Source organism: Prorops nasuta, unplaced genomic scaffold (genome assembly GCF_024137725.1).
Source record: "Prorops nasuta isolate Cenicafe-Biocafe unplaced genomic scaffold, Cenicafe_Pnas_1.2 PNAS00018, whole genome shotgun sequence".
Lineage (NCBI taxonomy): Eukaryota > Metazoa > Arthropoda > Insecta > Hymenoptera > Bethylidae > Prorops > Prorops nasuta.
Genome location: NW_027116815.1, coordinates 3,626,747 through 3,652,277, shown reverse-complemented (window position 1 = coordinate 3,652,277; position 25,531 = coordinate 3,626,747). Strand labels below are relative to the sequence as shown.

Here is a 25,531-nt window from a genome sequence, read left to right as displayed (position 1 = left end):
AGTTTTCACTCTCCGGCAATAATGTCACCTCGTGATCAGCGAGCGACTGTGAGAAAATCCTAATTCGCGGGCGCAGTTTAACCTCAGGAATATATCACCCTTACTAAATTCCAATTAACTTTTTCGGATTTTCGCCAATCGTCGAGTCGCGTCAATCAGCGAGGATTCTACTACCATCTTCTTCTTCTTCCTCTTCTTCTTTTTCTTTTCAAGGAAGAAAGATAGAGAGAGAGAGAGAGAGAGAGAGGAGAAAAGAGTTGCAACAGTTGTGAGCAGTGCTCGACCGTCCGGGACCCTTCAAGTTCACCGGAAGTCAGAATTGGCGAAGTTCGTTAAAATCCCCGGTGCTCTCTGCCGAGGATCCTGCAGTTTTTGCCGATCCTATGAGTCTTGCCAGGGATCTTTCGAGGTGATTTTGTCAGCTCGGAGGGATAAAAATTGATCACTCTCTGATCGAGGATCGAGAAGAAAATTGACTTTGCCGAGACGATTCTTTATTTGTCGCCAATTGCGAAAATTAAAGATCGAACGATTTTTCGAACTTGAACTTCTCGCTTGAACCGAAGAAACACTAGGCGCGGGCGTACGATTTCTCGATAGTGTGGTGCTTAAAGCTCTCTGCGATATCTTGAAAAGTGAAGTGACACAAAGTTGTAATACCGGCCCGAAAATGGTGCCACAGCAGCAGGACAGCCCGTCCAGCTCGGGGATCCCAATGTTTGGATCGTTACTCGTGGATAAAAATTCAGCCACTCCGTATTCCGATGCAACACAGGTAAACGCGAACGCTTTTACTTTCACCGTTTAAAAACTCTTTGCGATGATAATCCCCCCGTGAAACATATATCAGATGGCATCGCGTTACCAAGCTTGCGAGAACGAAAAATGCCTCGGTCGATATAAACATGAATAATTAAAACGTGTTGATTGTTAAAGGGCTTTTTTTCCGCGTACCTCTTAGGACAGGGGCTATATTGATTCTGATGGGAAAATGCGGGAGAAAAGTATATAGAAAAGTGTTTTTTTTAGTATCGCTAAGTGACGAAACAGTTTACGCATACTTTTATAAACTCGTCTCGCGGTTATAAACAAAGCAAGAGGTATTATTCCAGCTCGGTTACGGTCTCCTCTCGTAGCCGAGGACGCTACTTTTTGTGCTTGGTCGGTTATCGTTCGCGGAATTGCGGCAAATCGCTTCTGCCAAGAAAGAAGTAAAGAGAGAGAGAGAGAGAGGCAGAGAGAGGAAGAAAAGATTATTCAGACGAGCTCCGTAGAAATTCGATTGCGATTGCCAGTCAACCGAGTCTTTTCCCGCAGCTCTGAAAGCACGGTCTGTTTGCTATTTATTCCCGAGAAATGTGCCAGTGTATTTTGTTTTTTCCCCTCCTCCCGACCCTCCAAACACAGCCAGATCCAATTTCTCAACGTTCTGTCAATTATCTCCTGGAACACAAGTTTTTTTCTTAACCAAATTCGGAGGAATTTTCTTTTCATCCAAACTTGTCATTTTTAATCCCTTCTCGCTTAGCTACCACTCGGTAAGAACGAGAGGCGTCGCCATGCAGCTGGGCTAAAAACGCGAATACTCGACATAATGAAAATTATCTTTTGGCGAAAGAGAAATTTCTCGTGTTTTTCTACGCAGTGTTCGCGGAAGACGTCGTCGTTTACACTTGACACTCGGCGTACTGTCCCTGTACCATTTTTCGTTTTTTACACAAGAGAGAGAGAGAGAGAGACTCGATGTGTCGCATCCGTCGATATTTCCAACATGTCAACCAAACTTATTTTTTCTAAGCGCGATACGCTTTAAATAAACAGGGCTTGTTGTTGAATGCATTCGGAGGCAGTCACGTGTTTACTATTCATCTTTATAGAGGATGCATGACGCGTGTACTAGGTAAACACTTGGTTTTTCCAAATCCAAATAAACACTCGCTCTGTATTCTCGTCTATTTTCATGATGCTATAATAATTTCGCTGAACGTCCAGGGATTCGTGTATTTGTTCGGATACTCAAATGTTCGGTATAGTGCTGTGCATCACCGTGCTACGTGTGTATGTGTGTTTTTGCTCACCGGTGCGAGGCTCGCGCGCGGAGCAGCCGGCGATGTTCGATCTCGCGCTGACCTATTGCAGCGCGAGGATCGAAAATAGTCTACGTCGAGGTAGAATTCGCATTTCTAAATATCGACGCGGCGTTTCCCCGCGATAGTATACGAGTCCTCTGTAATTATTGCGGAGGCAGAGAATTTCTTTCCCGCACCGACATTTTTCTCGGTAAGTTGCAGCAGGAGCAAGCAGCAGCGCCATTGGTCGGGCCAATTATCCCTTTGGATTTTAATGGTTCTACCTTTAATTCTAGAGCTCGCCTCCGTTCCCCGGGTCCCAGGTAGAGTCCCGTGGGTCATGTATTTTTTATCGCTCCGGGGAAACGGTCTCCTGCACAGGGCCGATCGTCGGATCTACGTTTCGCTATGAATTTCTCTTCGTCTTCTCTCTCGTCCCGGATCTTTATCGTTCCAATCGGCTTCGATAAAAAGAATTAAATTAAAAGAGAGAGAGAGAGAGAGAGAGAGAGAGAAATACTATACCGATCACCTGGCCAACGAAATATAATACTGGCTCCGGGGCCAGGTCTCTCCTTCTTATACTAGTTTTCTTGGAGAGAAGATGGGTAAAAAAAACTTTGCTGTTATTCGTTTTAATAGATTCGTATATGGTAATTATAAGCGAGGAGACTTTTGGGTCAGGATCACTTTTGGCTGTTGGAAAAGTCAAGCTTTTTTTTTTACACGTTTCACGACTTATCGTCGAGCGCGTCTTGACAGGCTGATTTTGCTAATTGATCTCAAGTGACACGGGAACGTTCCAGACTTATTACCAAAGAGGAAACCCAGGTAGTCGGCTGGTTTCCGTTATCCTTAATCGTCATTCGACCAGCAGCTACCCATCTTGCCTCGTCATTTTTCTCTCCTACCCTCCTGCCTTTTTCCCCATATTGACAAATCTCTCAAACCTTAAAGTGCAGTGCATTATAGACACACGCACACACAGATAGATAAATACTGATTTCTCTATACACAGTTAAAAATAAAGAAACACTACGAGAGAATTTTTCTCGTTATTTTCGGTTTAATTCTAGAAAATCGATAGGGACCACTGAGCGATATCCGGTGGAAGGTGAAAGAACGTAAAAGCTTGGAATTGCGTACAAAGTATCCGTGATTAGGGAGAACGAGGAGGAGGAGGAGGAGGAGGAGGAGGAGGAGGAGAACACGGGAACCGTAATTTTCGTCTCGATTCCAATTTCTTTTTCTCGCGGGCTTAATCTCGCTGGGCAAATTGGCGGTCGCCCCCTGAACTTCCCTTTGACTGCTCTCTCCCTCTCTCGAACAACTCTCCTCTATATATAGGTAGAATCCCATGAAATTACCTCGATTACCTGTAGCCTTGCCCGCGTGCAGCATCTCTAATAGACGAGAGAGAGAGAGAGAGAGAGAGAGAGAGAGAGAGAGAGAGAGAGAGAGAGAGAGAGAACTGTTGGAAAATATCGAGGAAAGTTTGCCGCGTGGTAAAAACTGGCAAGGGAAAATACTGTTGTTTATGAATAAATTGGCTAGCGGAGCGTTAATTGAGGATTATTGTAACGGCAGGAGAGGCCGTTCCACACGGGGGAGTGTGTATATATATATATATATAGGTATCTATAGAATATAGCGCTCCGCCAATTACGAGTACTTTTCCACGTGTTGCAACCTTTCGACCGTGCTTGCTCGCACGTTTCGAACAACACCGGCAGCAGCAACGGCAGTCCCGATCCAATCACTCTCTAACCTCGAAAAGAAAACGCTCTTCCCTCTCTTTGTAACACACCCACACACACGAACAAACTCCTCCCCATAATAAATTATACACGAAGAATAGTCGTTCAACGATGGAATTCAATAAATCTAATTAATTCGTTTATTCCACGTGCCAACGAATTCATTAAATAGATACGATTTCTCAGTCACGATCGCTTCTCCGATTTCCATACAATTCCAAACCATACTCGGATTTTCAATCTCTCCTCGATTAGAATTTTTCCTTCCACGCACGTATACATGTATCTTTGGGCTTGAAAATCGCAGAAAACGCGCGGCTGCCACTCTCATTGCCAATGATTCTGCCTCGAATTTTCGCTGACAGCTTTCGCAGAAATTGGAACGAGGCGTCTCTTCATCTCGGGCACAACGATACGCTCAATTGGTGACCGATAGCGCTTTATCGCTCTAGTCTCCCCCTCTCTCTCTCTCTCTCTCACTCCCACTTTATGAGAATTAAAAACAGAAAAGAAGAGAAGACACGTACACGAACGCAAACGATTTTATCAGAGGCTTCCGATTTCGCTCATTCTCGAATAGAGAGATTTTTGTCCCGGCTAACTTATCTCCAATGACGTAGAGTTGCACGTTTTAAGGAATGTTTCAAAATGCACCGATAGAGATGACTGCCCAAACGTTCCAACAGTCTCTCTTAATCGTTTTTTTTATCCACTTAAAATTTGCTGACGAGAGTTCTTGTTATTAATAATTCCCCAAGTTCTATATATACGTGTGCGTGTGCGAGATGGAGAATTATGGAAGTTGTGTAGAATCGTCGAGGAAATTTATGCTTGAACTTTCAGAGTCGGCGCTTATTATTATCACAGAGGCGCGTTATCATTGCGGAGAAAGCTTCTTTATCCGGAAATCTAATCTTTATGACATTGCCGTATCGCACGTGACACCGAGTGCACCGACCTTGCCAAGAAAAACATTTTGTGATCGATATATAATTCTCTCCGTCCGTGCACTCCTTATCTCTCCCGCTCTTTATGAACACAAATACAAATCAATAATAATAAATAAGATTAGCAATTGTGCTGACTAAGAATAATAGCAATAGAATTAACGCGACTCGTGGCCAACGAGAACAACAGCGCTAAATAATTATACGCTAAATATTCTATACCCCGTATGTGCACATTAGTAGTCTCTATATTATCGCGAAACACGAGAGATATACTATATATATATGTGTTTAAGCGCAATTATTTATTGTCCACGAGATCAGAAATCAATTAATAACGGCGCCAATCAACGATATCGATCTACACGATCCGTAATGTAAATTTGCGTCGCTGATTAATAATGTAAATCAGTGGTTCGGCTTAATTATTCATGTGGATTCAGAAGCGTAGGCTAATAATTTGGTCGGAGTGAAACGTGTGTGTAATATTTAGCTTATCGTAATAATTAAAACACAAGAGGTAACTCATAATTCGCGTTATGCGAGCGTGCATCGCTTTCAACGAGTGAAACTGGCCGGTTCGCTCGTCTCGCCATTTCACTGTCACTTTTGTAATCCCGTTGTAAACTAGCTTCTAGTCTATGTGTGTGTATATATATATATATAGGTATACAAAGCACCAACCTTGGAGATGTCTATCCTCCTTTTGCAATCGTCGGGCCAATCATCCCTTTTCTTCTTTACACTCGCTATATATACTCTCTATCATTTACCAGTTGCAAAGTACAGCACTTTTCTAAAATCCCTTTGAAAAAATGTGTAGAAACGAGTACAACGAATCAATGACCAGATGCACCTGTCGATTAAAATACGTACTGTATTTATTCGACTCTGGATCAAATGGAACAATATTTTCCAGAGATCTCTCAAAACTGAACAATTTTTTATAGTTTTATAGAAAAATAATCAGATCGTTTTGATTCACGTAATAAAAAATATAGATTAGTTTTTTTAAATTCTACCACTGTAATGGGGATTTTTCTAAGAAAAAAGAGTTGAAATTAAAAGTACAGTTTTTTACTCTCTATTTGATTCGCGCAAGGAAGGTATTTCGAGTTTAAAAAGGGAGCTCTCGCGTACTTGTATGAAAATGGTCAGATTCAATGCCAGACTCTCCATTAACGCAGCGATAATGAAGCGCGAGACGGGTACGCGTTGTTGGACTAACTAAAGCGTTCAAGTACGATAAGAATGGAAACCTCGATGAGCCGCTATTTCCAAGTTTGAACCAGGAACTTTTGCGCGATTTAATTAATCGACCGCTTTGTTTCGCGCTGGCCTCTTCACTTATATGTCGTTCAAGGCTATTGTTCGAAGGATGGCTTGCCAATTCTGATTCATTCTTGTTCCTATGGCCTCGAGAGAACTCTTCTCTCGCGTTCCACACACACACACACACACACTACTATATCCTCCACTCGGTGTACAGCAGATAACAAACGAGAAACGATCCAGAGTTTCCGCTCATAATCGATAAAGCTTCTGTCGAAAAATAAAGACATGGAGAAGAAAATAACAATAATTTTTAGAGAGTGTAAATGTGCGTGTGTATGTAGGTATTATTCTTTCTTTCTCTCGAAGAGCCTCTGCCACCTCTTTGTTTTGGTTCATCTAACTTGCAGATAGGCAAAGAGGCATGTATGCAAGTTTGCCCGGTAATTGATAAGAGAGTTCGTTAAAAAGCAAAAGAGACGACTGGCCGCGGAGATGCTTTAGAAATTCCAATTTTCTTTGTTTGGGGATTGGCGGCGAAGAGCGATGAGTCCGGCGCTGAAAATTTAACAACGGGGAATAAATCAAACGAGCGTCGAACGTTTCTGTGGTGCGCAGAAGCATCTAATCGACTGTACACGACATATAGCACACACACACACACACATGCAGCGTGCAGGAATACAGCGGATGGATGAAAACGGGGAGAAAGGAGAATCTCAGGGTTGAATATCCGCTTGGCAACGAATCAAAGCAAAGAAAAAGGGAGAAAAATTGAAAAAGAACAATTATTCCCCGTGGCCGAGATGCTCCCTGCACGATTTGCTCTTTCGACGGCTGGCGCATTATGATTTATCCGTCACAGCTAGCTAATTGCTAGCCTTCAAGCCGGATAAGTTAATGGCTGGTTCGGTGCAAGCGTAAAGCGAACATTTTCAAGCCCATTTGTCTTGCTCCCCGATCATTTCTAAGCTCGATCCTTCGGCCAACAATGAGGAAACCATTTGTAACCAGCGAATCCTCCTCCACCACACCACCACCTCTTTACCCTTATCGCTCCGCAAAACACCGATTCTCTCTCCCGCCTTTGTCGTCCGCTCTGCAAAAAACGTCTTTTCACTTCGCTCTTCTCCCACTCGAATTTTCTCTGCCGCATCCTTCCGCGAACCTCTGCATATTATTTTCTCTCGTTGTATTCTCTGGTCGAACGTGTCGCCACGGTAATCTTGTGTAGCGAGCTCGATATCGCGACGGACGGTGAATTTTTTCGGCGACTCTTGGTGCGCACAGCTGATGGCCCACATCCAGAGTTATCGCTCAGTCGGTCAGGATGCACCGGTGGTGGTGCTACCAGCTGACCGCCTGAATCCGTGCCCCAGTTCCTCGCTCAGCTTCCTCGCCTAACGTAATATTGTCCAACCTCCCCCTCCCCCCCCCCCTCCTCTTCAACTACAGCTCCCCCCCCCTTCCCGCGTGATTACTCTTATCTATCTCGTTCTTCCTTTATTCCCCCTCCCCCCTTCTCTCGCTTCATTATTGCGTTCATTCTCCTGCATAATTAATTAATTTTTCACCCTCGTACTCTTGTCTCCTGCGAACTTCAACATTATCTTCCCTCCTTGAAATATTTTATTCAGTCCCACTCTCGCGATATTAATTTTCTTTTTTTTCTCTCTCTCTCTCTCTCTCCTCTGCTTTTTCACACAGACCAGTCGTAAGAAAGTTTTTCCCTCGCGTGATTAATCATTCATGCCGTTCATTGTTCATTTTGTAATTGAAAGATCCGATGTACACTTTTACGCATACATACCTCCACGGTGTTATATAGGTAGCTAATGGATACAAGATAAATAAATTGATGAACTAATTCGCTGTGCGCGGCGAATCGATTATAATAAATTAAAGGGGATATAGTGGTGCGGCGGTGGTGGTGATCGAGAGCTCGATGTACAAATTGTGCGAGCGTAAAAACAAAAAGTAAAACTTTCCTCCGGCGACTGCTTCGCGATGTAGAATCGCGATTATTTTCAGTCTCTATTACATATATATATATATATATATATATATATATAGTTATTATATGCTACAATTATTTATTCATCGCTGCGGCATATCCGTGACTAACAGTGCGGCGGGATTTATCAATCGGTGAAACTCGGACAGTCCTGTGGACGCACGTATACGAATTAGAAGCGTGAATAAAACTGTCTGTCGCGCGCACACACCCACATCCGACTGTGTTACGTAGATTCGACCAGATTAATTTCCAAGAAATACTTTTATAGTGGCCAAAGTTGGAGGAAAAAAGGGAGATTTAAATTGCACGCCAACTGGTTTGGTTTCTTTCTCAGGTGGAACGTTTGACACAACGGAACACGCGTTGACGGGCTGAGAAACGGCTGACTCGATGCGTAGTATTTACTGGCGCACCGCGAACCATAAGTTTTCCTAGAGTAGCTAAGCCTATCTAGACTGTTTTGCATCGAATCGAAACCGCCCACGTAAATCTAACGCTTTCTCGGTCTCGATCGCCGATACACCTCGATGCTGCACTTTTCTCTCTCTTTTCAGTTTCCAGTGTGTTTATTCCTCTCTCTCTCTGGCAAATCCTGCCATTTTCCAAATACTGTATATATACATGCACCTCGTGACGCCGTTCGTCCTTCTTCGGCCGGTAACACAGAACTCTGTATTAATTCCATACCGAAGGAGACTATACATTTTCTCCGAGACTCGTTATTTTTTGCAATCGCGCCGATTATAGGTGTATATATATATATATATGCGAGGAAGAAGCGTGAGATGGAAAATTCGCACGGTTGACGATGGAGAAAAAATATCGGAGGCTCTCTCGAGAGCAGACAGAAGTTATTTGCGAAAGGTCGCAAATGCTCTCTCTTACCTAGATTTCAGGTGCACGTTTTGCCACACAGCGAGCAAAGCGGGAGCCGAGCTAACGAGCTGACTCCTCGTTATGATTATCGCGACACGAAGCCACTCCTGCAGCAGCTTACGGAACGATCGAGCGTCCTCGCTTTCGAGGAAAAGCAATAAACTCTCCCGGATTTCTGTTCCATCTGCATGAAAATAATTCTAGGCGCGAGAGAGTATATATATGTATACTCTCTCATCGATGACTAGCTTCGAATAAATAATAAATTCGCACGGAGGTATATAAGAAATAAGGGAAATAAATCAATGTATAGTTGGAGGGAACTAGGAGAGAGAGAGAGAGAGAGAGAGAGAGGAGGATAGATTCGTGGAATCGGTTTGATTTAATAATAATAAATGAAGATATTGGATGGTGTGGTAGGTTAGAGCAAGGAGAGATAAAAGTAAAAGAAGAGCTAGGCGAATGAAACGGTCCGAGAGCGAGGATCGTTCGTGGTGGTAGAGAGATGAGAGTCGAGCGATTAATTTTCTTTGCGTCTTCGGCGAGGAAGTTAATCAGCGGGAGAGGCCAAGCCACAAGAAGCGTAAAAGAAACTAGTGCTGCAGTGCGCTGGTAGTTGCTTGAGATATGATTCAGCGAGGAGAGGCGGGAGCGCTCTCGCGAGCGCGCTCCATCGTCTTTCCCACGATCTCCGTGACTGCGCGATCTCGTATCGAATCATCCGCAGAAAAATCAAGGATCTAGCAAATACGGTTTCACCTCTCCATAAAAATCTTTCGGCAAATATCACAAGGATCTCGACGCTAATAAGCCTTCCTCTATTCTATATATATATATATATATATTTATCTAAATTTATAATATCGAGAGTGTCAGACTCTGCGGAGTTGAATGACGAATAGAATAAAATTTGGAAAAATTGTTGAAAAGAGAGAATTGGGTCCTTATTAGCCCTGATGGGCGTTCCATTAGAACGTACGGGGAGTTGGAAAATGGCTGGATGGTTGTGTAGGGACGGCGAAGGTCGCTGGATGCGATACTGGGGATATATAGGAAAGGAAAAAAGAGGTTCAGGAGAGTTCAGGCAGAGCGGCGGGAGGGTTCTGGGTGGCAAAAGGGGTGGGGACCAAGGCCAGCTGCATTGAGAAAGCTGTTGCTGCACATGTATGCGCATACACACGTGTACGGCGAGCGCAACACGCGCTGGCAGAAATATCCACACGAGCGGCAGCTATCGGGCAGAAAACGGCAGCCGACCACTTTGTAGCACGCCACGAAATTATGCATCGCCTCTGGCCGCACGTGAGACTCTCGTGAATAATAATAAAAACTCTATACTTGACTTTGCTGCTGCTGCGCTCAACTTCCGATGTCCTTTCTGTAATATATCCCGCGACCAATGTCACCGACCATAATATTACTCATAGAGAGAGAGAGAGAGAGAGAGAGAGAGAGAGAGAGAGAGAGAGAGTAATAATATTTTCCTAAGAAGAAACAGTTTCACGCAGCAACGAATCCCGTCAGAAAAGCCCTATTCACATTTTTCCACGTACAGCTCTTGTAGCAAATCCAGCAGAATAGTTTCGGATTTCCTAATCAGGACCGAGTCGAGCTTGAAATTCGAGTCCCTTGTTTAGTCCTACCGACCGGCGGAAACTCGTGTTTTGCGAACAAAACCCGAGCGAACCGGTCGTTCTAGCCTAAATAAAAGATGGGCGGTCAATCTTTGTTATTGTTCAACCTTCGGAAAAAGCTCCCTGCGCTTATTATAAGTCTACACATCTGTGTCTTTGCATAATTAGCAAAAAGAACTTTTTTCTTTCATAATTCCTCAGCGTGACTCTTGTCGAAACTAGATTTAATTGGCGCTTTGATTAGGGAGTGGGGAGGGGGGTGAAGGAATGGATGCCAAGTCGAGCGGAATAATAGGTTCAAAGAGAGAGGGGGGGGGGGTATGTGTGTGGTTTCTGAAAGAAATGAAGAGATAAGAAAAGCGAGGTAATGGGAGGAGGGGGGATGCGAGCATATAAGAAGAGGAAGAAGAAGAAGAAAAAAATCAAGATAGTGCGGAGATTGAAAGAAAGAACGAAATGAGAGAAAAAACAGAAGAGAAAGAGAAGAAGGGTCTGCAAATGATTATCCTGGTGCGTTACCTGCGCGAGGCATGAAAATCGCTGCGACCTGAAAATCGAGCGTGACGGTTGCGAGGATCCTTTGGCCGATGATTTTCAAAGGAGCCGATGAAGTGGGTGGGGCCACTGGGGCCAGCTTTCAAGAGGAAACTACAAGCCGGCCATATGGCTGGATCGCATTACCCGACACAACTCTCCTCCTGATAGACCCTCGGAAATATCGGCAACTAAATTTTTCTCTCTTCCATATCCTCCAGCACCACCGAATTGCCAATCCTTCCAATTACCTCGAGTACCTTATGCTGCTCTCGACACTTTGCAAAATCCTCCGGTAATATCCTGAAAATCCCTCTGGAGCTAAAATCAAACACATGCGAGTCGAGACTTAAATGTGTATCCTATTAATTATATACTTTCGGATCCAGTGAATCGTCTTCTTGATCTGGGTCAACGAGACACTCTTCCAGTTAAATAATTTAATTCATTAATTACACTTATAAACTATGACCAACAGGAAAATGATTCATCGGGATTTCCTTGGTCTTGAAAATCCCTCTTTTTAAATGTTGCCGGTTAGTCACCTTAAATCACAAGCCTTCTATATTGCACATATATATATATATATATTACCGACGAATCAAAAGAAACCATTTTTACGATGCAAGATATAGGAGGAAGCACAGGAGCGAAGAAAGTCTGAGTAGATTTGAAAATAAAGTAGAGGAGGACACATATCCGTTAGATTTACCGGTGGGGCTAACGCGCGCCCGCGATGCACCTCTTTTCTGCGAGTGCATTATGCAATTTTATCGAAATGCATGCGCTGGCTCTGCAAGGGCATCGCATTCTGATCTGGCCGCGATTTGCGTTGCTTATTAGACGGCGGCGTATGCTAATACTGGCAACATCGAGCTGCGCGTATTATACTTTCAGATATCGGTCGATGCACGCCGGAGAAAAGATAGGGACCTTGTAAGTGGGTTACGAAGAGCACAGCCGTTAATCGAATTCACCGGGACACTCGTGCTGCTCTTGATCCTCGCGTCAAGCGCGGATCTCGATCCTTTCTACGCCGTACGTCTTTCGTCCAAAATCAATTTCCAAGATGCTTCTCCCGTGCAAAACTTGCTTCTCCTCCGCAGCCAAATTTCTGCAAATCGCGTAAATGCTGATTTTTCGCGCGCGAACAGAGCGAGATCGCGTTTTACCGTTAGCGTAATTATTATTATCCGGCTCGGAGAGCTCTGGCTTCATCAACCTCTTACGCAGAGCTAAGACAAAAAGGGAGTGCACCGATACATTACCGTTATACTCTATAGTAATACTATGTATATGTATAGAGACGCGAGGGGATCGGTATATATATATATATATATATATATATATATATATACGCCTACCTAAGCCGTTAAAAGCGTTTACGAGTTACTTTACAACGCGGCCCTTGCAGTGATCGATGATTCAGGCTCGCGCAACGAAAATCCCACTTATTTGCCATCGATTCGCATGCAACTACCTCGATCTCCGTTTCGGATCCTCTCGACGAAGATCGCGATTTCTGCCAAATGTATCGATCGGCTTTCCAAAAATCCGTTTATCGAATCACGGACAATTTCTAACTAATACACACGCGTCGAGAATAGCAACTCGATTATATACTCGGAGTCGCACGAAGCGATATCAGAGATTTATGGAATTAATTAAATTCTATATACGACAAGCAGCACGTAATTAATGAAATTCCAAGAATATCGCCAGCTAATGTTTGCTTTCCGCGCATCGACCAATTTTCGCACATTTTTCTCCTTTCGTCGTAAACAGCATATTTACCAAAAGAGAATTTCGCGTTGATGTTATAAATTTCGTCAGGCGCCAGAGGCGAAATCACCGTGATTTTTTAACGTCCCGTCCCGTCCCGTCCCGTCGCGTCGCGTCGAGTCGAGTCGAGTCGGTTATTCTCGCGTTGCCAGAAATTCGCGCGAATTCGACTATATACGCAAGGACGAGGAAGCAATAATCTGCGTGCGGTACGTGGCGCGCCGGCAGCACTGATTTATGCCGGTCCGACGCTGAAAGTCACGCGAAAAACTTACGTAAAACACACAGGCACACACACCTACACACCCACTACTTGGCCATTTGCATCAAGCCATTATTTTATAGCTGTTTATTTTATAAATTGGTCCGATAAATTTCACACGTAACTCGAGCGACCCCTCCCCCCCCCCTCCCTCCTCTCGCTCTAGCTTTTCAGCAACTTTCGAGCCCAGTCTCTGCGTGTATAGACACACACACATGTATATATATACAGGGTGACTCGGGAGGAATGCGCCAAACTCTAGGAATGTATCGCATACGTAGGAAGAAAGTTACAACGCCTCTTGCATTTTTCGCCATTTTAATTTTTTCGGGACGCAACATCAATATAACAGTGTCGTGTATTTATCGTTTTATCACGGTTAATTTTCAAAGGTATCACCACCGCGACTGGACGTACGTTTTATACCTCGCCTATGCAGGTTTTAATTGTTATTTCTCTCTCGGTAAAATAAATTTAGATCCGAGAAATAAAATTGTCGTTGAAAATGACAAAAAATACCAGAGGCATTTCAACTCTCTATATATGTGTGTTACACACTACCACAATTGTCGCATTCCTTCGGATTCACCCTGTATACAAGTACACGTGTTACATACTCTATAATGAGAAAGGATGCGTCGTGGTTGTTCCGTTCGATCGACTAAAATACGAAGAAATAAGTGATAATGTCCTTTTGGCGGAAAGAAATGTCCTCGCCTGGTGCTATATATATGTATACTATATAGCAGCAAGCAGCAATAGTCGTAGCGCTTCCTGGCTGGTCCGCCGCGTAGCGTTGGAAACACGGAATCGTCATTTGTGCACGGCGAACGTGAGAAAGTTTCAAATGGATCAGAGAGCTGGTGCTCACGGTCGACTTGAGAGCTTCCTCATTTGAGTGGAGCGGCAAAGCACGATCGAGGAAAAACCTCCGGTCGACACGGCTCTTCGCTCGGGCAAACGCGCAATGGATAGGCCGATTCGCTAATTGCCGATGCCAACCGCGTATACTACACACGAGCCTAGCTTCCACTGTGCTAGTGCGTGTCCGCGATGCCAGTTTCCTCGCTTTATTTGCTTTGCTAAAAAGTCCCACGGCTCCAATGGCGCCAGCAATCGGGCCAACAAAAAATGTACCAACTAGTATATAAACATATATATATATATATATATATGTATATTGATGAAGGAATCTTGGAAATCCAGCGAAAGAAGAAGAAGAAGAATTTTTGCCGCTCGACGAAGAAGCGGAACCGCTCCGAAGAGGCTAAATTCTGACCGGAGGATTAATTCATGGAACTCGATCGATGATCGATTGAACGATCGAGATGCATAATTAATGAAATGACCATTTCCGGCAGCGATAAATTTTGCATGGCGCGGCGAAACTAGGCCGGGGATGTCAACGAACGTATCTTTATGCGCGAGTCGGTAAAAAGACGCGGAAGTTTACGCGTCGCCCAAAGGTATACGCGTGCTTTCATTGGTGCGTCGTTCAGCCAGAGTCAGCCTGGTTACTCGATGGTCCAACCTGGACGGTTCAACCGGGTTACAACGTCACGCTTGACCTCTCTCCCGTTCACGCTTTGCGCAACAGCTGACAAAAATTCACATCCGTGTCTCCTCGTCCACTGCGGAGAACGCTTAGGAACCGGGTAAATTCCGTTGCTGGTGCGACTCTTCTTCGGAGGAACCTCCACCCACGACCGTTCCCCCTTTAATTCGATTAAAACCAGCCGCGATCTCTTATCTTTTTTAATTTGATTGCGATACTCCCCACCCCCCCCCCCCCCCACCCTCCATCTCGTTTTCTCCTTTTACCGTGTCAATCATTCACGTGCAAACGTCACGCGTGACCTCTCCGCTTTACGCCACCTGAACCTGACAAGCGCGTTTCCGTGTGCGTGTTCCATCGCACGCGACACGCGTTTGCCAAAGTTCGTACAGTTTGAGACAAAAGTGTAGAAAAATCCCAAGTCTTTTTTTAACCCTTGCAACGACTTTTTATCGATATTATTCAAGAGTACGAGTCAAGAAATTTCTAGTAGGAATTTCTTCGAGGGATTTTGCCGAGACTGTGCTTATATAAGAATGCAGAAGAAAATTCGTAATTCGCACGCGACACGCTTTTTTCGCACAGCTCGAGGCCAAAGTAAAAATCCCTGGAAAATCCGAACATTTCCGGCGATTTCTTTGCCAATACGATTCTTGACAGAGGATGCTGGTCAACCGATCGAGCTGGAATTTGCTCGAGGGACCTTGCGGAGATTGATATGTCTGTGAGGACGTAGAAAAATTCACCGTATGCACATTTACTTCGCACGCGACACGCTTTCTTGTAGAGCTCGAGGCAAAGGTAAAAATGCGAGCGTTCTGCCGATTTTTTCCACTCCCAAGACTCGTCTTAAATGCCGAAGAAGAGCGTGAGTAGACGTTGCAGTGGAGCTCCTCATCCCTCGAAGGATCGCTTCCATAAAATGTAACTCGGCGCGACTTTGTCCAGAGATCGAAAGTGGACTGTACTTTTGAAATTCACTGTATGTACGTTATTTCACGCATACACGCACGTACACACGTAGAGAGGCGACAAGCGCGGGTGAGCTGTAACGTACGCGAAGCACGCAAGTCCACGAAGGCCACCGGTCCGAGTTGAGATGCAAGTCTACCTCCGAGTTCGACCTTAGTCTCTCACTTCCGTCAGCTGCAGGCTAATGCTGAATAATACGCCTGCATGCAGACGCAAACACACGCACACATATACACGCGAAATAGGATAGATCACCGGATAATCCTCCATTAAGCGGAAGGATTAAAGATCTGCGCGACTCGTAAATCAAATCCACCGTCGACACCATCGGTGAAATCATATCGCGCAATAATACCTATATGCTCAATATTTCTGGAATCTCTTGGAAAAAAATTACTCTTATTAATATCAATACATATAAGCACGGACACGAATTCGTGGAAATATAATTGAGCGTGAGAACGCCCATTATCTTCCGCCGATGATTATTTACACGAGGAAATTGTAGGAAAAGCAGCAGTGATAAACCCGTGCGCGTAATCCGAGAGCGAGCGAATAATTATCAGAGTTTATACAGTCTCCACGTGGCCATATATTGATGCGTCAAGTTTAGCATCGAAGGAGCGTTGAATTTCATGCAAATGACTGACAACTGCGGGAAGATGTAGAAAAGAGTTGCGCCGTGGCAGCGAGCAGGATCCGGGACGAATCGAAGATTAAATGGCGCTTGGGGTACGGCTGGTCGGATTGGTCAGGGTAGAAGGAAGCCGGCCATTAGATTTTAGCGAGGGTTATACCAAAGTGGATGTTATTGAAATGCGGAGAGGGAATCGCTGGAGAATACGCTTGTATATACATCACAGGAGCGAGTTTGGATAGCAGGTAGTAAAGAGGATAAGGTATATATATATATATACACCATACCCTGATGGGAACCGACGTAGCAATCCGGTAGCATCATTAATATCAGCTGCTTGGCACCAATCGTAAATCACGATATTTCGATTCTTCTCTTGACCCCTGTGGATCAAAGATCGCCGCCCTGAACTTTGACCTCGCCCAGTCGGAGAGCATTTGATTTCTCCAATCGCGTTCGTTCGATTCCAGCTGGGCCAGCGTCATTCCTACGTGCCGTACGTTAATCCGATTACACTTTACGCGTCAGAGGATACCTCCGGAACAAGGACTATATATATATGTGTGTGTGTGTGTGTATACATAGTACGAGAAGCCATTAGGCGCTGGTACTATTTGGACCGATCAATCGCATCGTCAATGAGACTTTTGTTCGATGGAACGAGCAGAAAAGTGGCTGCTGCTGCTGTCGATCGAGTAAAACGTCGCTGGTACACTCATCCTCCTGAAAGATACAGCGTTGTCAGCCTAATTGCTAAGCAATGCTGACGCTTTGCCTCACTGCATATACATATATGTATATATAAATATATATAGTACATAGATCGCTCGCTCACGCATCGTTGCTGATGCTCTCACTCGATGCAAACAATGCTGCCGAGTCGACTCGCCAGTTGCCTGCACCGACACGTTCAACTACCGGCTGCACATACTCGATTATGCGCGGAGGCCTCCACGTGCAACGCAAGAGAAACGATTCTTCTTCTGCTTTATACGTACGGAGAACGCAAATTCCCTCTTAAACGCGCTCTTCTAAATTCTTCATTCTCCTCCTAGTTGTATGTATATAGGTATATATAGCTACGCGATACACGGAATGGGACAAAGTTTTCGAGTCTCCACCCTTCTCCCCCCCCCCCCTCCCTCTCCTCTTTATCCTCAAGATCCCCATTGCCGAAATCTCTCTTTCGTGTTGTTGTTGGTCAAGAGGAACCAACATCAAGATTTCGGGGCCCACGAGCTATTTTTCTAGGTGCTGGACTATCTCAACGACCAATCGAGTCTTTGCATTAATCGGGTTGTTCCATCAACCGCCAGCTTAATTGGACCAAACTGGTGTATACCGGGAACGCGCCCGTAATGGCACCTGCTGTGCGAGCAAGCTGGAACTACCCGTTCTTGCCCCCTGCGCGCGCGTGTGTGTGTGTTTTCTCTAGTCGATTGATAAGATCGACCTAGTCGAAGAAGGTCAACGCCAGGTGATGCCATTGCAACCCAGGAGGGTTAGCTCTCCGCGTCTCTCACCTTGGCACACATTTCATCACGTTCTTGTTACATTTACCACTTCTCCACTTCACATCCCAGCGGGTATATTCTTCCCAGAACTTTTCTTCCTTCATTTTTCTTTTCTCTCTCTCTCTCTCTCTCTATATATATATATATATATACACATGTATAGAGTTTTTCCTCGGAGTTTTTACTAGCAACCTTGCCACCGCGTGTGTTCTCTTAAGTACACTTTTGCCGGTCATGTTGCGCTCCATGGGAAAAGCTGATGGTTTAGCGCTGTACGTTATAAGGCTCGCACACGGTGTCCTTCTGGAAACACCCTGGTCTTGAATGGCGCGACTTTTAAAAACAGCACGTATGTACGTAGGTACGCGACCTTGCGCGGGAAAACTCGGAGAAATTCTCCAGAAGTCTCTCGAGTCGTATCCGCTGCAGACTGTTTTGGGGGAACGAGGATTTTTGGAAAAGAGTCGTATATAGAGTTTGATGGAAGAAGAGAGTTCGGAGGAGGTTGTTTCTCGGACGGTTATCGTTCAACGTGAGGTTTGCGCTGGATGCGAGAGGAGAAAATTGAATTTTGCGAATCTCGTGCCAGGCTCCGATCGGTGTTATCCGCGGAGGAAGATAGCGGGAGTCCAATAATCGCCGTGTTGTTTTCCTCTAATTTATCGTAGTACAATAATCGTGCTTCGCAGACTCTTTTTTAATCCAAGTCCATTGATATTCCCACGGATAACGCTGTTCTATCGCGTAAAGTACAAAGTACTGGAAACACCGGAGTTGTTCAATCTTCAATGACCGATTCGCGTGGAACGGCACGTACGTCCAACGCGCGATAATCGTCCTGAACGTTTCGCACGATCCACCATTATAATGTGGCCTGCCTGACTGGCCGCCGTTGTCTGTTGCCTATACCTCTCCGAACCTAGCTACTGTGTGTGTGTGTGTGTGGACTTGGTACTTTTTCTCCCCGGGATTAATGACACGTGTCTTGCCCCTGACTTATTTTTACCAACGAAACTTTTTACTTCTACAGCGAAAGGATCGTTAGAAAAACGCCAAAGTGCTAATAAGAGACGAGACTCGTATTGCCACGATGATTGGGAAGCTCTTGTACACTGTAATATTCTTGTAGGTGTATTATATATATATTAGGAGTTGAAAAGGAAAGAACGAAAGACTTTTGAGCGACGCTCCGGTGTCAATTCCAAAAACAACTCTCTCGGGCCCTTTCACGAAATGTAAATAAAGATACATCGAGGGGACTCTAGGAGTGATTATCCGTTTCTCTTTTTTATTTCGCCAGGAATGACCGTTTGTCACACGCACCCTAAAAGTCCCCTCGAATCACCGGAAGAGTGAGAGAGAGAGAGAGAGAGGGAGAGAGCATCGAAATATTATTTTCACGTGGCTGGTGCGCGCGGCCTGAAAAAATGCACGCAGGTTCGATAATGTTAATAGGACCGCAAATATAAAACGTTCTTTGTGCGCTGTGCGTGCTTCTTCCACTGGCCCCTCCACTCCCTCCCTCTCCGCGAGCCGTTGGCTCTGTAAATAACGGAGAGGTAAACATGGGACCCCGCGTGCTAACAGGAGGACAAGCAAAAGCTTGAAAGAGTTACACATTAAATATAATGAAAACTAATTATTCATCGTTCAATTTATTCAACCCGGTTTCTGGGAACCGGACGGTTTCTTTTTCTCCCACCACGGGAAAAGCGAGAGCGAGCGAAACGAGCCTGTAAAGGACGAAGACGGAAGCGAGCATTTTCGAACGTTCCGGGAAAAATTTGCTGTCCGCGTGGACGTGTAGCAGAAGAGGACGAGCAATTAGTCGGAGGGGGGAGCGAACAATGAGAGATTGGTTCGATAGATCCGACATTAATAGAGAAGAAGGGTGAGGAGGTGGTAGGGGTAGCGCGCGGAAGCTAAGCGAGGGAATGGAGAGGAAAAAATAAGCGGATAGGGGGGGGGGGGGAGAAGATTGAGATAAAGAGCCGGGTTTTTCTCAACGAGGTAAACGACACCGCTTAAAAGGATTTTGTAACCGATGTCATTTTTTCATTCTTCCGACAAGTAACCGTTTGTTCCTGAGGACGACCCCCGGACACCTTTCCACTCGTGAAAGGATTCTACGATTATTGTTACACCGGGTGCAGGCGCACTAGCCAGACGAGTTTTCTGTCGAGGTAACAAAGTTAAACCGTGAGAACTTTACACCGTGTCAGCCATCGCGTCAAGCACGTATGGAAAAGCTTGACGACTCTTATAGACTGGGAAAACTGCAAGTAGAGCGTACTTCAAACTTTTATCGAAACTTTCCTACCAGAAGTTATATCGCGCGGCTAGCGTTTCTTTATTCAGGACTTGATTTCCATACGGCGGACGCGGACCCTTTTTTCTCTCTCTCTCTCTCTCTCTCTCTTTTTATCTATATATACGTCTATTTCGCATTACTCGACAAGCGGCAATAATCCGAAGAGATCCATATCCGGAAGAAGAGCGATTGGCCGCTAACTAATGCACGAGCTTCTCAGCGTTACACGTAATTGCGCGGAAGCACCTCCTCCGATGCGTCGTGCCAGCTTCCGAACCTACAAACTTGCAGATTTACTCTTAGACTCGCAATTTGCAGCTTCTACGACGCTTTCCGAAAGTTTAATGCGCTACGTGATCCGAGCGATGCGCAATTTGAATTTACGAAACTTTCAGCGATCTCCCGTTCCGTATATACTATGAGATGCTTCGCGACAGTCTGCTGTTTCGCAAATGGGGATATGAAAAAAAGAGTTTTGTTTTTCTGATTTCATGTATATATTTGCGTAACGTCAGGAATACATATCTATATATAGTCGATTTAAGACGAATGTTTCTTGTTTTTAAAGAGAAAATGTTTGCTTTTTGTTTCAGACCAAGAAGAACAATCCGAATCACATAAAGCGGCCGATGAACGCATTTATGGTATGGTCACAGATCGAGCGCAGAAAGATATGCGAGGTACAGCCGGATATGCATAATGCGGAGATCAGCAAACGACTGGGTAGAAGGTGGAAGACTTTGGACGAAGCGGAGAGAAGGCCATTCATCGAGGAGGCCGAGAGACTCCGACAATTGCACATGATGGAGTATCCGGATTACAAATACAGGCCGAGGAAAAAGACGACGAAGCCGGCACCCTCGCCAAAAACAAAGGAGGCCAAGAAGCCTAGGAAGAACTCTGCAAGCACGAGTAGCAACAACGGGAGTGCCAACAGCATCCAAAAGTCGAGAAACGACTCGAACAATAACACGCAGAGTCCCGTGAAGAGGTTGCAGGCACAGCCCAGCATGAATCCAGTCTCAAGGTTGAAGGTACGCCTGGCCTTGGACAAGAGGCCCCTCGACTACACGCCGACTCCTCCGATAGTAACGGCCAAGGTGCCGAGCAGTCCATCCTGCGACACCCCCGACTCGCCAGAGTCCGCCAGCTTCTACGACGACAACTTCCTGGAGACCTGTCCCCAAAACGGAAATGCCTCCGTTGCAACCACCACCACAAACACCACCACTCTAGCCAGTAACGGTTTGATCACGAAGATCAAGCAGGAGAGCAATTTGGATCTGGACTACAAGACGAGTTTCTCGAACGACAGGCTCCTCTCCTCCGTACCGTTCGCCACGGACACCTTGACCGTGGTCGGATCCAGGAGCTTCCCGTGCGAATCGAGTCCCTTGGACGTGCCCTTCGTCGTGAAGGAGGAGCCAATGGAGACCGGAAGCACGACCATCCTGACGGCTGGCACCACCACCACCTCCTCCCCCCTCAGTCAGAATTCCGTAAAAGCCGAAGAGTCGACGAACAACCCGAGCCTCGCCGATCTGGAATCCCTGACCGATCTCTTCCAGATCCAACCGTCCGACTTTCGGTTGGACCTCGACATGGAGACCATCGCCACTGACCTCGACTCCTTCGAAACTGCCAGCTCCAGCTCAGGCTCGCACTTTGAGTTCACGTGCACGCCGGACGTCACGGATATGCTGTCCGACATCACCGTTAACAACGAGTGGCCCAGCTTTTGAGCCAGTCGACCAGCAGCAGCATCGTACAAGCGCAAAGATCCAATTTTTCCAGGGATCTCTCCTCTATATTATATATATATATATATATATATATATATATATATTTTATGCTATCCGACATCACCGTCGACTACAGACCCGCACAATGGATCGGTCGACCACGTACAGCCGCGAACATCCGAATTTTCTAAACCGCTGCATTTTTTTAACGATCCATTCGATTCTGGCCCAATGAACAAAGATGGCTGCATCCCTCCATTACCATAATCGAAGAATACGCGTACCCTCCTCGTCCCCATGCGCGTTTTAATGGTCACACGAGTGGACGGTCATTGTGTGCTCATTAATCGTGTCAAATCAGCTCCAACGGTTCCCAAGCGAGACTCTTCGAGGTTTCCCGCGAGTGTCAAATCTCCCTCGCTGTGATCGAGGAGAGGACGATCAAGGTGTGTACGCCTGCAGTAGGAATATCGCAGCAGTCTTTACGGCGCACACGCCGATTTTTCCTTTTGCGCGTTCCATCTCTCTCTCTCTCTCTCTCTCTCTCTCTCTCTCCCTCTCACACGGACACTCTGCTGCATTTTTTTATTGTCTCTTTAGACCAGGTCTTGAAAATTCCATGCTTGTCAGGTTTTTGGCAACAGCGTGATAGATGGGACCCATGTAGCATAGCTTTGTAGGAAAGCGTTGGAATTAGATTCGCCTGGGTGGAAGTGAATCGACGATAGAAAAACTGAGAAGCATGGAATCATTTTGGAGACGATTGTTGATAACTCTCCTTTAACTTCCGCTCGTGTCTCCTCCTCCTTATTTCTCTCTCTAGTCGAGCTCGATATTGCACACTCTCTTTTTCAAAGTTATCTCCGCTACATCCATTAGTAGAAAACGAGTGCGCATAAAGACTCAGGAGGGACCATTCCCAAGGCATTCACAATCCGTTGTGCGCCTCGAATTATTTTTACCACTCGAAAGAGAGAAAGGGGGGTGAGAGGGAGAGAGAGAGAGAGAAGTTTAAAGGGACGATGAATTCTCAGGCATTCAAGGGTTGTTGGGAGAGAGAAAGAGGGGGCCCCTTGTCCAAGAGACCGGAAGCGGACCCCGCCAAGGGGCCCACAGCTGTTTCCTACAACGTCCTGACCGCCTTTCACGATTCGGTCGCCTCTCATCCGTACAATTTTCATCGAACAACCTCCTAGAGTCAGCTGATCGCCACCTGGGACACACCATATACCTTTACTGCCAATTTCACCTTTCAATTTACCGCCGCCATCTTTGATTCTAGGCCCATTCTCTCCGCCAGCAAGCAAACTAGACACCGTCTATGGTCAAATTCTTCTGCTCACAACGCGAACTTTAACACTGAAATTTAACTTGGATCTCCTTTGAACTTTTTCAACTCCTTTATTCTATATTCTCGGATCGAGAATTAACCCAGCCACGTCGCGTTTTACTATAATAAGCAAACAGTGCAATTTCGGTGGATAAAGTTCGCTCAAGCTTGTCTAGGTAAAAACAGACAATAGAAAAAATCGAATAGTACAAATATAGAAATTAGCCGTCTAGGATTCGGATTGAGCGCGCTGATCGCAAGCCTAGATATTCGGATGTGTTTTTTTTTTCTCGAGTCTTGTTTCGCAGACGGACGGTACAGCCGGGGTATCCCGCTGCAAAACGCCTCTAATATGTGACTATAAATAAATGTTTTTGTATATGTACTGTAGAATATTAGGCTAAGACTTTTGTAAGATGGCAATGAGGAAGAGAATCAGGAGCCGCCAAGCTCGTCCGATATGGACCGATGATCGTTTCTTTTTTTTTAATTTCTCAAGGAGGAGGACGAGGGGGTAGTGCGGGGGGAGGGGACCGACGGAGAGACGAAAACTCGTACTTGCATAAAAGGGAGAACATAATTGATGCGGTTTGCCGCGGATGGGTAGCATCCAATTTTCGGACCAATCCAAGTTCAACGAATTCTACCCTCCATCGAAGGAGGGAGGGGGGGGGGGGTGTGGCGACGGAAAAGCCGCAATTTTTGTAACGGTCTTTTTGCCGATGCCCAATTTAATCATTTCGAGTGTTCTCCTCCTCCCTCACCTCCCGCTCCTGTAGGAAACAAAAGAGAGGAGCGTCGCACGGAGCGATCGCTTCTCCATTTCGCGTTTCGCGGCGCTTGAGAAAAAGTTACACGGAATGTTCGGGCGGGCTTTGGCTGCTGCTCTACTTGTGTTGTGTATATCGTTAGATGAATATGTATTTAGTAATATATTAATCCTTCTAGTGTAAAAAAGACAGAGATAGGGAGTAAGAAGAATTGCGAACATGAATGTGGAAAAAGCAAGAAAAGAGGAGGAATCGTTTTTTCATTTTTCGAACGTCGATCCTACGTACGGATCGATGTCTTTTTTGTCGCAAGATTTTTCCTTTCAGCGCGAGCATTATTAGAGTCATTCGCGCGTTGAAAGCTGGCTCGACGTCGAGGAATAAAACGAGAAAATTCGCGTGTGCCTCGGTGCGAGGGGAAGGACGGGGGGAGGGGGAGGGGGGGGCGAACGATGCTGACGAATTTTCTCGTTTGCTCTCTCGCGGTTTTTTCCTCTCTCTTTTTTGTTTGTTCAATTTTTCTCTTTATTCGTCTCGGTACCCGATTGTTCTTCAGGGGCCTCAAGTTACGTTTTTGTCGAGAAAGTGCTTTTCGCAGCTTATTGAACCTTTTATAGATATTATACATGTGTTTGCGCGCGTGCATGTGTTTACACATGATTTAGCAAGAGCGCCGAATGGACACGGAATACTATAGGTACTTGTTGTTAGCGAGATCATTGCCGTCAATAGAGATCATTGATCAATATTATTGATCGGGCCGATATTTTATCGATGACCTCCGCGCGTGATGAACGATCGATTATTCGGCAATTAAACGCTCGCGGATCGATCGTTCCCGCGTGATCATCGATCGATGCTTCTGCCTGTGTGTGCATGCGTGTGTGAATGCCTCTGCGCGCGTGTGTGTGCGTGCGTGCGCACGCGCGTTGGTTCATCGAACGATATTTGTTCCTAGGTACTATATATATATATATATATATAGTTAGAGCATTGACGGGAAGACTCGCAAAAAAATGTGACTTACGAGTCCGTTTGAGAAGAAGCTCGCCGATGGACGAGTGGTCCTTGAGAATTCTGATTAACTCGGATCGCATCGCGGTGATCCACGGACCCCCTTGGATCCGGAAGATCCACTTCCGGTTCGTGTTATTATATCAAATCTTTGATCTCATGTTCTCTTGAATTTTATTCTACATAACTTACTCACTAGTTTCTTTTTTTATCGATTTAATCACTAATACCACGCGAGAAAGACCACAACCACACTCACTGACTCACTCTCACCGTCACACACATACACGGTGCGCGCATACGTAAACAGATTACCAGCGTACATTGTATACGAGACACGCGTTTTTTTTATTCTCCGTAAGGTATTCGACACCTCCTTTTTTTTATTTCTCGTATTATTATCGTTACTAATTAACATTGTTATTATGATTATATTATGATTATTATCAATATTTTTTGCTGATGCATTTTTCCCTTCCTCTTTTATTTTTCGTCCTCTTCGGTTCTGGTGCACGAGATGTCGAGATGAGAGTGGT

General features: G+C 45.3%; 1 protein-coding gene across 1 annotated transcript; it reads left to right on the top strand.

Annotated features, from left to right (window-relative positions):
- LOC136779987 (transcription factor Sox-11-like) lies at positions 1 to 25,445 on the top strand. Its single transcript, XM_066737988.1, has 2 exons — positions 1 to 775; positions 20,733 to 25,445. Exons 1-2 carry the CDS (start codon positions 671 to 673, stop codon positions 21,879 to 21,881), a joined length of 1,254 nt encoding a protein of 417 aa, XP_066594085.1. The 5' UTR covers positions 1 to 670; the 3' UTR covers positions 21,882 to 25,445.
- The last annotated feature ends 86 nt before the right edge of the window (positions 25,446 to 25,531 follow it).